An 11,886-nucleotide genomic window follows, 5' to 3' on the forward strand; every position below is an offset into this window, starting at 1 on the left:
GAAGATTAGGGTGTTCTGCACCCACCAAAAACTTGTGTGGCTCTCTGTTTCTCTCTCTCCCTCCTCCATTCTGCTTTGGTTGAGAGCACTCTCAAAGGGTTTAGGGACTAAGGGTTTAGGGGTAGCATAGGAGTGGGAGAGGAAGGTGTAGGAGCAGAAGGGAGGAGGAGGAGGGAGGAGAAGGGAGGAGAAGAGGGAGGAGAAGGGAGGAAGAGAGAGGAGGAAGAGGGAGGAGAAGGGAGGGGAAGAGGGGGGAGGAAGGAGGAGAAGGGAGAAAGAGGGAGGAAGAGGAGGTAGGAGAAGGGAGGAGAAGATGGGGGAGGAAGGAGGAGAAGGGAGGAGGAGGGAGGAGGAGGAGGGAGGAGGAGAGGGAGAGGATGGATTGCAAGGTTGGAGGAGAAGGGAGGAGTAGTTGCAAGGTTAAGACATGCTTTTGGACATGGAATGCAAGGAAGCATGGACACTTGGAGACAAATGCTTGGAATATCAAAGTAGAATTCAACACAATGCCCCAAAGAGTCTAGGCTTCATTCCATTACGGGGTATTTATTACAAGTTGGAGAGCTTCTCTTTCTGCATGTAGGAATTCTAAGACATTCTCTCTCTACATGTAGAACTTGCATATAGAAAATGCATGTAGGACTTGCAAGTTGCATGTTGCATGTAGGAGTTGTACGTAGAACTCGCATGTTGCATGTTGCATGTAGGAGTTGCATGTAGAACTGAGATGTAGAACATGCATGCAGGAATTGCATGTAGAATATGCATGTAAGAGTTGCAAGTAGAACTTGCATGTAGGAATTGCAAGTAGAACTTGCATGTTGAGGATTTCTAAGAGAGATTATTCCTAGCTTTATTCAAGTACAAGCAGAGCTTTGCCGCTACTCTACACACATTTTCTGTGCTACCTAAGTCCATGTTGGCAGAGAGACAATAAAATTCATGAATTGCTCATCAGACATGTTGTACTCTGGTGTGGGATCCTCGATTGCCTTCTATGTTAGTTGGATTGCCTCTAGATCGGTAAGGCTCGAGTCATCAAAGCGTGCAACCTCATCAATTGTTGGATTGGCTAGAGCATGAAAGTCAATGACATAGTCAAAAGTGTCATTTGAGAGCTGACATAGCATCTCATCCTCTTGGAGACCGGTTTCTTCCATCACTTTCGATAGGGTAATGTATTCCTCATCCTCAATCCTGTTAAGCACCTCAATGCCTGCTGTGAACCCTATGAGCGAATGAGCAATGAATGACTATTGCCACACTCAACCGAAGCGAGGTGTGGCTTGGTTGTTGCCTTATCTGGATTATAAGTGGAGGATGGATATGCACGAATCAGATATGGTGATAAGATGACCTTGCTTTGAACTTGCTCCTCAGCTAGGTTAATAGTATTCTCCTCAGGCTCCAAGTCTAGGTTTATTTCATCTCCTACACCACTTGTTGATGGACTTGCTCCACCACTTGTGGATGCAAAAGAACCCTCGGGATGCTCGCCAACATCCTCATCAAACTTGCTAGTTGCAAGGAGAACGGTAAGGGCTGCATGTCTCTTGATCAAATGAATTGGGGAAGATGAATCATCCTCGATGGGAATAGTGTACTCACTGAGAGAGATAGGGACATTATCCATGGCCCTACCTAGTGTCTTCTTGAAGCTAGCACTCTGGTCAAAAGAGCTCAAAATATCCGATGAAACCCATTGGTGAGGGGAGTTAGCAATTGCGGCAAACTGCCCATGGATAAGTCTAATGCACGCCGCATCATGTATTTTGACCCTTGTGCATGACTAGTGGTGGCGAAGAACATGGTATAATGCATCCTCGACCATGTAAACCATATCTGATGGACACGATAATTTCCATGTGCCTTAGGATAGGTGACATGGAGGTGCTGCAAAGTATTGTGCCCCATCAGAGACTAGCATGTTTGAATAAGTCACCTTGAACCGTGTTTTTTAATCGTTGTACATGACGGATTGTGAAAAACATGGTATAATGCATCCCCGGTCATGCAAAACATATCTAATGGGCATGATACTTTGTGCAAGGCCTAATATAGATGACATGGAGGTGCATGCAAAGTATTGTGCCCATCAGAGATTCAAATGTTTGAATAAGGCACCCAGGTGTGTTTTTTGAGTTGTGTTCATGACAGGTGGTGGAAAACATGGTCATCCCCAACCATGCAAACCATATCTGATGGTCATGATAGTTTGCATGGGCCTTAAAGTGGGAATGATTGAGGTTGTGAAAAGTATTCTTTCCATTAGAGACTTCTATCAAACACATGTCGGTGTGCCTTATTCAAACATGCGAGTCTTGGATGGAAATGATACTTTTCACGTGCCTCATTTGTAGCCACCTTAGGTCTTGTTCAAATTATAGTGCCTCTCGGATATGGTTTGCATGGTTTACCTGGTTTTCATCATTTATTCGAGGCCAGTGAGCAGGACCCCACATTCCTTATTACACAGGGGACGTGGGGGCCGCTCGAGAGTATCCCGCAGCACCTGGCAGAGGCCGGCACAGGAGCTCAGGAGAGGCAGCCAGTCTGGGAGATTATCAGCAGCATCGCAAGTTGGCACATCTGGACCTCGCACTGCGCGCAGATCCTCGGTGGCACCTCCTTATCGACTGCCCAGATCATGACTGACATCTGGAGTGAGATTATACATACCCTCAGAGGCCAGTGGGACCAGATACAGGAGGACTCTCGGGCCGGTCGGGAGAAGCGGAGACGCTTCCTCTGGGTTTGGGACACACAGGGCCTCTTCTTCGAGCAGGCTTCGCAGGGCCTTCGGTGGCGCTACTCACCACCTCTCTGGCTGTTCATTCACACTCGCCTTATCCCTCCGTGAGAGAGAGCTCTACTTTTGTTATCTTTTTGGGCTGCGTCCGATTTGTGAACGCAGCCCGTCAGCTGCAATGCTGACCTCTTGTATCTTGTTTTCGAAGTAATATAATTAGCACTGTTTTTTCGAAAGAGCATTCAACATTGTGTGGCCCGAGGAGCTACTGCACAATAGCTTGCACCTTAACAGAGAAGTTGCAAGCTTTTGGAAAAATATGAAGAAGATCAATTTGGGAAAGTCAAGGTATAAGTGGAGTAGAGTCTGCAAGCATACACGGTGATGGAAGTACAAGTGTTTTAGGCTCCCATGTTAGAACTCCTTGTGTGGACACTACCATGCAAGATAGATTGCCACCTATGGCTTGTGAAGTTAGATCGGCAACTTCTACTCCTAACCTGAGGCAACCCATGATAATTGAGAGCATCTAGGTTCGAGACTTGGAGAATGCACACTCCTTGATCTCTCAAGGAACTATCATGAAGACTAACAAAAACAAAATGTTCATCCCATGAACACCCATCCTTGATGTAGAAGTGATACTCTCTAATAATCACTCAAGAGTCAAGCATGCCAATCAACCCCATCCAATTGTGCCCACCCATGATGGTAGCTAATGTGCACAAATATAGCAACCTACAAAAAAATTTTAAAAAAAAAGGGTGATGGGATGGAAATAAATTCTTGGAAAAGCACAATAAAAAGATTAATTGTTACCTACTTTGTGAAAGACAAATCAGGAATAAAACTATCACGAAATACAAGATCAAGTGGAAGGATTGTGTTCAGGAGGACACAACATGGGAGAAATTACCTAACCTCTGCTCGTGGTAAAAGGATTTGCACAGGTACATGGTTTTGATTATCAAGATACTTTTGCTCCAACAAGCATTGCAGGTGCTAGCAACCACAAGTGGTGCTGGCAAGAATTACAGGTGCTAACTAGCTTATGGCAATGGTTGATGAGATTGCTAATAAGCATTGCAAGTGCTAACAAAGATTGGAGGTGCTAACAAGCATGTGTGCTAGCAACCACAAGTGGTGCTGGGCAAGAATGGCATGTGCTAGAACATGCACAAACATTTCTTGCCAACACATGCTAACAAAAGCACATGCAATTCTTGTTAGCACATGCCTGTTATTGCATGTGCTAACAAGCACCTATAATTACAAGCATTGCATGTGCTAACTAGCATCTAGTAGTGGTATATGAAAGTGCTAATAAGCATTGCAAGTGCTAATAAGGATTGCAAGTGCTAACAAGCAGTGCATGTGCTAACATCTACAAGTGTTTGCTATGAGATGAGAGTTCTAATTGCAAGTGCTAGCCAAGATTTATAGTGCTAACAAAGCATTGCAGGTGCTGGCAAGCATTGATTGTGGTAGCAAGCATTGTATGTGCTAAGAAGCCTATGACATTGGTAGAAGAGAGTGCTAATAAGAATATGACAATTATAACTAGCATATGGCACCGACTAAACATGAGAGGAAACCATCCCATGATTTCGGTTAACACCACATGATAGTGGAAATCAACATATCATAATGTAACTATCATGTCAGTGGTGGTAAGTTGCAGATTAGGCACTATCAATCATGCACTTTAGTAGGGCAATACCTAAGGCTCCTCAAGAAGGTGCACCGGGTGCTTGATGATGTAAATATTTATGCCAAATATTTCTCAGTACACGTCCTTGTTGGAGGAAACATCCATCTCCAACTCCCAAAATGATTGTACAAGTTCCTTTAATTCATCAATGATTGGGCTAGTGCGGTGTTCTTTCCAGCATGCAGCCAATGAGAATAGTCCATTATCATCATCAGCACGTGCATCGACATTGGATCTTGCCTCATACAAGCTATGCCTAGGAACTTGATGTACTCTTGGTACATTTTCCAAGGGAATTCACCAATTGGAGTTCATTAGCATAGTTAATGCACTTTTCTTCAAAAACAACTCATCTTTGGAAGTTGGTTGCTTTACAATGGCCAGTGTACTGCGAACATCGTCAATAATGAGGCATGCTTGAACGTTACCTTTTTCTCTTGATGAAAGGTTACGAAGACATTTGACCCAAGGATGTTGCAATATTAAATTGAAAAGTTTATTCTTGAGGTTTGCACCCATGCCATTCATCATGCTATCAAAAAATTTCACAATTTTGTTAACAATCCTCTGCTTCTATAAGTCATCAATTCCATGCATAGTAACCTCCCTCCTGCATTTGTCTCGTATGCACTACTCTCTTTTCTTTCTACCCTTATGACATTGTCCTATACTATTGGTTCAATGGATCTTCCCATGTTGCCTTGCATTGGCTCACCTTATTGGTAGCTCAAATGTAAACCCGAAACCTGCAATTCAGTGCAGGCTAGAACTAAGAACCAAGAATCCATACAACTTTCTGCATCAGTGCCTCCACGATGCAAAGTCTAAAAAGAAAACATCAAGTGGAAGCATCAAGATTTGGTAACTGTGGTGAGCATACTTACGAAAGCTTCAAGCAATCTTGATTGCAAGGAGATCTAACAAGATTGTGGCAACCCCTTCAATGTAGTCTGAAACTATGTGTCGTTGGAAAGAGAGAGAGTCCACACAAGAGAATACTCTCCCTCAACAAGGATTCTTGGTGATGGAGCATGCAGGAGGAAGCCTACGCTTGCGTGTGAGTGTGTCTGGGAGAGCAGTAGTCTGGCGCTACAATGTCGCCTGCAACTGTGCAACAGAGTGAGTGAGAGGGAGGACAAAATTTTCTAGTAGTGATGGATCAAGCAAGAGGAATATTGCACTTCTGTTAGAGAGAGAGCTAGTGATAGAGTAGGTATGTGCATGAGAGAGAGAGAGAGAGAGAGAGAGAGAGAGAGAGAGAGAGAGAGAGAGAGAGAGAGAGGGATGTAAATGCAATTCAAATTCAAAAGAGAGAGACACTATATGTATGGGTTGAGTGTAACTACCAATCAACATTATGGTCACTTACAAACAAATCCAAAATGTGCTATTCAATCGTGCTTTTGAGCATTGTCCATGGACATGATTTTTTGAGTGGTTTAATGTGCTTCCACCCTAAATTAATGTGATAAAAGTGTGCTAGATGGATCAATGGATGGTAGCATTTATTGAATAGGTTTTATTGTTGCTAAAAGATTAATACAAAAGTGTAAACATCATCAACACTAAATCAAGTGGACTTCTTTGACATGTACTTTAGCTGCACAAAGTACTTTGAAGATAAACGTTTAGACAAAATTGAGAGAAATGTTCAATAGAAGTTACAGAAGCTAGCAATGGAAGAAGAGAAGTGGCCCATGGGAGAACATGTTTTACTAGTTTAGTCCTCATCTAAGATTAGTAAATGATGGTAATTCTAAATAAGTAGCTTTATCTTGACTAGTTGGCGAACCATTTTATAGATGTAGCTATGCTTGTCCTTCTTTCCAAGGAAGCATTCACCAGTCAAGATCTTGTGACATATCTTCTTCATAGTTTTATCTGCAATAAATCTTAATGGCCTCCACCAAATGACAAGCACTATCCTTATGATTGTTTGACTTGCCATGTGACTTGGTGCTCTGTAGCTCAGGTTAAGGAGCTATAAAAAGTGAAAGTGCGTGGCTTTTTATGATCTATTACATGGTACCATATATGATTTGAAAGAAATAACTTAATTTATTCATACAAATACTTTTTATTCATCTGAATATTCATTAATGATGACATAGCAAATTGTGGAAAAAACATCATGTGGCAACAAATTTTTGCCAATGTTGTTCCCCATCGAGACCATAAATTCAAAAAATTCACTTAGCTCTTTGTTAGTAGAAAACTACTCGCCAAAAAGATACATTATTAGAAATCTTGCTTTGAATTTAACACAATCAAGCATATTTTGCACTGATTACATTGAACCCATGAATGAACATGTGAAGGATTGCAATGTTCACCTCTCTAACTACCTTGGGATGAGTAGTCTACAAACTATTTTGTGAGCACAATACAATGCAATCAGTGATGTAGAATGATCTGCCCAGGCTATGTGCTATAGTGTTTCAATACAATGACTAGGAGTTCAAGAAGTTTGGAGCAACACGAGTTATTTAGGTTGGGAGTTTATGGAAGATGATATGCATGCCATGTTGGGGTTGCAAATTCACAAGGATGGCAGGGGAGTGGGTGTATGAGGTGGAGAGGTGAAAGGAGAAGCGTTGAAGAAGGATTGACAAGATGACCTTGGCCTCTAGCATGGCAAAGGTTTGGCCAAAGCAACTACGAGGCCCCAAGCTAAAGGGTATGAAGGCATAGGGATTGCTGGAAGCCTTAGCTGCGCCTTCGGCAAAGCGTGAGGGATTGAATTGGTTAACGTCGGGACCCCAAAAGGTTGGATCATGGTGGAAGGCAATGATAGGCACATATATCTGTGTGTCCTTTGCCACCACTAGATTCTTTCCTAGCTTCATGTCCTTGGAAGCTTGCCTCCTCACTGATGTAGATGGTGGATATAGCCTTAGTGCCTCATTGAGCACCATCCCCACCTGCAGTCACAATATTCCTCATACACTTAGGGGATGTTTATTATTTGGTGGCTCTTAAAAAACAAAAGCCACAACTTACCTTGATCATTGGAACTTCCTAAACGACGATTTCAATGTGCAAGGAGAAAAGGGGGAGAGAGAGAGGGGAGGAGGGGGAGAGGGGAGGAGGGGGCGAGGGCTTGCCTTGAAATAGGAGAGAAAGAGGGAGGAATAGGTGGAGATAATCAATCATAAAAAACAAAAAACAAGTGGACCAATCAATAAATTCACAATAAAAACATTAAAAAATTTTGGAATTTTGCCCATCTCCAAAGCTGAAGCCTTCACTAAGGCCTACCAAGAGCAGTGCAGGCCAAAAAGTGCATGCAATGAAGATGAAGGAAACATGCATTGAACATCTTACTTGGACACTCACAGCAACCCAATTAAACTATTCTCTGGATGCGGTGACCCTTGCTGAATCAAAGAAAGCATCGCATTGACGCTTTCTGAGGCTACTATCATAACGGGATGACAAAGAAGCCAATTAAATGATCAAATCTGATACATGTATGACGTCTTAATGAATAAGCTGTCCAAGTTGAAGAGCGGGTTGGAATGAGGTTGGAATATAAGTGCAGCCAGCTTGTCTCCTAAAGAGAGCTTCACCTGGATGAAATCATGGATCTCCTCCTCGACTAGACTATGCATACTTGAAATTGTTCTCTTTCTTTGTAAAGAATGATGACTAATAAGGGAAGACGAGCGAGATCGAAGAGCTAGAGTTTTCCTGCCAGGGAGATTACTTCTATCACTCTGTTGTCTACTATTCTGTATTCTGGAATTCACAGTTTACTGAATAGATGAAAGACCCAGATTGAAAATTGTCTGATAGGCTGGTGACTGCTTGTAGCTCTAGCATTCCTACTTATGCACAGGCTTTATAATAATTTGCATGAGCATCTTGATTGCCCTCACCTGATTCGAATCTATGCGACAATATCTTGCACACCCTGTATGCGAGAATATCTTGCAATTGCTCGAGTTTCCATGCAGTGGCTCGTCCACCTTCAGTTTTGAAATAACAACTACAGCTTTCATCATCTAATTCATAACGATGCCATGATCAATAATCTCACTTCTTTTGCTGTTTGCTATTCGAGTTGCTCGCTACCTCCTATATTTCTGCAATCGCTAATTCTCCTCGTATCAAGCGGAACCCAGGAAGCCAGACAGAAACCTTTAAAGCAAAACGTTGCTCGTTCCCCTTCGGAATCCGATGCCTAAAACCCAGCTAATTACACAGAAAAACAGACTTCACGAATTCAGAAACTGGGAGCCACGTAGCTCCCACGAAATTCACACCAACATCCAACTTTCTCCCACAACGCACGATGATCTGGGGAAGCAACGACCTGTGAAAACGTTGCAACAGGAGCCCCTATGCATGAAACAACCGCCTCTACCCCGACTGAGGTGGATGCACGTTTGCACAATTGAGTGCCACAGAAAAACAGACTTCACGAATTCCCACATCAATCCCTTCTCAGTCACCACATTCACCACAACGCATGATGATCTAACGCTCGATGATCTAAGGAAGCAACGACCTGTGAAAATCTTGCAACAAGAGCCCCTAGTATGCATGGAACAACACTGAGCAGTGAGGTGGATGCATTGATCACGTTTGCACGAATGACTGCGAATTCAGTGCTTACAAGATTCAAGTACTTACAATCTTGAGGCTATTGACTGCGTCTGCGCTAGGTACATTCTTCCCGCACACCGCCAGCACCTCCTCCCGCGCCCTCTCTTGCCACGCCTTGTCGCTCCCCAACAGCATCGCCGTCCATGTTAGCAGCGTCGCCGTCGTCTCGTGCCCCGCGAACATGAATGTCTTGCACTCCTCCATAATCTCCTCAATCTCCAGCGTCAGACTTTTTTGGCTCCCTTGCCATTTCTTTGCGTTTGCAGCCACCATCACCCCCAGTAGATCGTCCCCATACGAGCTTGCGCTCCCAGATTTTCCTGCTTCCAGCTGGCGGCTGTAGATCATCTCACGCAACAACTTTTGCATTTGGCTAGCGAGCTTCCAACGGCGGAAATTCCTAGACGTCGGCAACAATCTTCACACAATGCCCACGAAAGAGCAGCTTTAGCAATGCTTCTGGAGGACCTCGTGTCTGCAAATGAATTGCCCATCGAGTTTCTCTCAAAATCGGGCCTCCGCATGAATTAGTTTATCGAAATTAGACTTGACATGTTTAGATTCCATTCTCCAACCACTGCCTTTGGAGATTCATTGCGCGATGAACGTCGGGAACTGGCGACGCCGGAGTTTTGGCTTACCTTGATCCAGGGATGTTGATCATATTACGGGTACCCTTGCCAAGGAGAACCTGCTGTTCATGCTGTATCTCGAAAAGTCGCTTGCCCTGATCTGCTAAGCTGCTCCCGAAAGCCGTGTGTGCAATAATATCGGCGGTCAAATTTGTGAACTCTCCCAAAACTTCAATTTCCTTACATTGTGACGCCTCTTTGTTGATCTCAGATCCCCATTTATCCATGATAGAAACCGCGCATGCTGCAATTGTGGGCGTCATATCCTGTATAGAAGAATCGCAATATCGCTTCAGCCCACGAAAGTATCAGAGATTCCAATACGATTCGGTTTACCAAAATTCAACCTTCAAACGCCAAAATCATGAGAAAGCGCTTGGACCTTGAGCTTCTCCAAATAGAAGGGGGGGTTGAGAATTCGCCGATGTGCAGCCCATTTCTTTGGTGGAAGAAACACGAGACCCTCGCCGACCAACTCGATCATATCAGGGCTAGTTTTGATCTTCGAGTAATGCCCAAACTTGTTCGACAGGACTTCGCGTGCTTGCTCAGGCTCCGTCACAAATACGCTGGCGTCGGGGCCGAACCAAAAGAAAAATGGGTTGCCTTAAAACAGAAAAGCAGTCAAATACATTTAGATTAACAACAAAATCAGATATATTGGAGTTCCGAATCACCATCTAATACTTTGAGAGACATGAGAGATTGTTTCGGACTAACAACAAAATCCCAGGGAACAAAGAATCACCAAATCTGTGTGACCATAAGAAGAAATGTGGAAGGATGCGTGGAGCGATATCGTGGGAGAGGCGGGGCAAGGGAGAGCTGGCAGCGTGCTTGCTCAAAGCAACGATCTGGGGGGTATTTCCGCTGAAAGGACGGTAAGGCAAACCTTTCAGACCCTGAGCTTCGAAGAAGCGCTTGGCTCGAGAGGGCTTAAACCAAAAGGTGAGAAAGAGTTTCCAAGCTACGTAGGCCAACGAGATAGCCAGAGTGGTAGCACACAGAGCAAGGACCCATTTTACAATATGACTTCTTGCGGCTAAGATGAAGTCCATGGTTCCTATGCCTCTCTTTGGCTATCCTTTCTACTTTAAACGTTTATGTATATCCTCACTCTCTTTTAATAAGCTTAGATCAAGTATCTTGGTATGCTACTAGTTTAACACTTGTTTGGCATGCTACTAGTTTCACAGTTTCTATAATCACAGTTTTTCATGTGGTTTTTCAATTACTTCTGTTGCTACTTTAAACGTTTTTATATATATATATATATAATCACAGTTTTTGGCCTGCCCCATGGGGTAGCCTTAGCAACTATGCAATTTGGGCAAAGCAGAAATTAGGCATTTTTAGAAATTTTGGAAGTGCATTTTTCCTCTTGGACAATATGTTGATATGTGGTTTCTCTTCTTCATTGGACTTGAATGCAAACTTTAAAGTGGTTTACTTTCTCTCTTTCTCTCTCTCTCTCTCTCTCTCTCTCTCTCTCCCCTTCTTTATCTCCTCAAGTCTTCCTAAACACCATCTCCATCTTTTCTCCCCCTCCCCCCCCCCCCCCCCCCCCTCTCTCTCTCTCACTCACTCTCCCCTTTATCTCCTGGAGTCTTCCTCCACATCATTTCCAGTGGATTCCTTTTTCTTTGCTTTTTTTATCTTGGGCAGGCCTTATGAATGATTAAATATCGTTCACCTTGTTTAATAAGCTGAGGTGAAGTATCTTGGTATGCTTGTAGTTTAACAGTTTATCATAATCACATTTTTTCAATTACTTCTTGACACTCAAGTGAAGTCCATGGTGCCTATGTAGTTCACTTTGAATTTGCTTCTTCTTCAAAAGTTTATATAACTATTGTTTACTTCTTGAGGCTGAGGTGAAGTCCATGGGGTCCCTCTGGTTGTGCTTCTACTTTAAAAGTTTATATAATTACAATTTTTTAAGAGATGTTATGAGTCCACGTAGTGCTAGTAAAAGCACAACTTTTCTGACCTCATAAAATAAGCTTGTTTACTCTTACGCAGGTCAAAAATCTCATGTTTTGCAAACCAAGATTCCTACGGTTTGGTCCTTTAAATAAAGGAGCCTCTTAGACAAAATGCGAACTAATTCTTTGCAATTAAAGTTTACTCTTACATACGTCAAAATCTCATTAAATTTTGTTAGTTATATAGACAAAAGTGCCTAA

General features: G+C 43.1%; 1 protein-coding gene across 1 annotated transcript; it reads right to left on the bottom strand.

Moving 5' to 3' along the window:
• Nucleotides 1-6,751: 6,751 nt before the first annotated feature.
• LOC147895946 (cytochrome P450 CYP72A616-like) lies at nucleotides 6,752-10,827 on the bottom strand. The gene is made up of 5 exons (XM_087382694.1): nucleotides 10,449-10,827; nucleotides 10,083-10,306; nucleotides 9,710-9,966; nucleotides 9,096-9,486; nucleotides 6,752-7,381 (listed from the first exon to the last, which is right to left on the bottom strand). The coding sequence occupies exons 1-5, from the start codon at nucleotides 10,756-10,758 to the stop codon at nucleotides 6,947-6,949; spliced, it is 1,617 nt and encodes a 538-aa protein (XP_087238820.1). The 5' UTR covers nucleotides 10,759-10,827; the 3' UTR covers nucleotides 6,752-6,946.
• Between the last annotated feature and the right edge of the window lie 1,059 nt (nucleotides 10,828-11,886).

Source organism: Dipteris shenzhenensis, chromosome 12 (assembly GCF_047967505.1).
Source record: "Dipteris shenzhenensis isolate YYH24624 ecotype China chromosome 12, Dip_SZ_1.0, whole genome shotgun sequence".
Lineage (NCBI taxonomy): Eukaryota > Viridiplantae > Streptophyta > Polypodiopsida > Gleicheniales > Dipteridaceae > Dipteris > Dipteris shenzhenensis.

Coding starts and splice junctions, on each gene's coding strand:
- LOC147895946 (XM_087382694.1), bottom strand. CDS start 10,758: ATGGACTTCATCTTAGCCGCAAGAAGTCATATTGTAAAATGGGTCCTT. Junction 10,307..10,448: donor CTTATGGTCACACAGATTTG/GTGATTCTTTGT, acceptor TTCTGTTTTAAG/GCAACCCATTTTTCTTTTGG. Junction 7,382..9,095: donor CAGTCAATAGCCTCAAGATT/GTAAGTACTTGA, acceptor TTGTGACTGCAG/GTGGGGATGGTGCTCAATGA.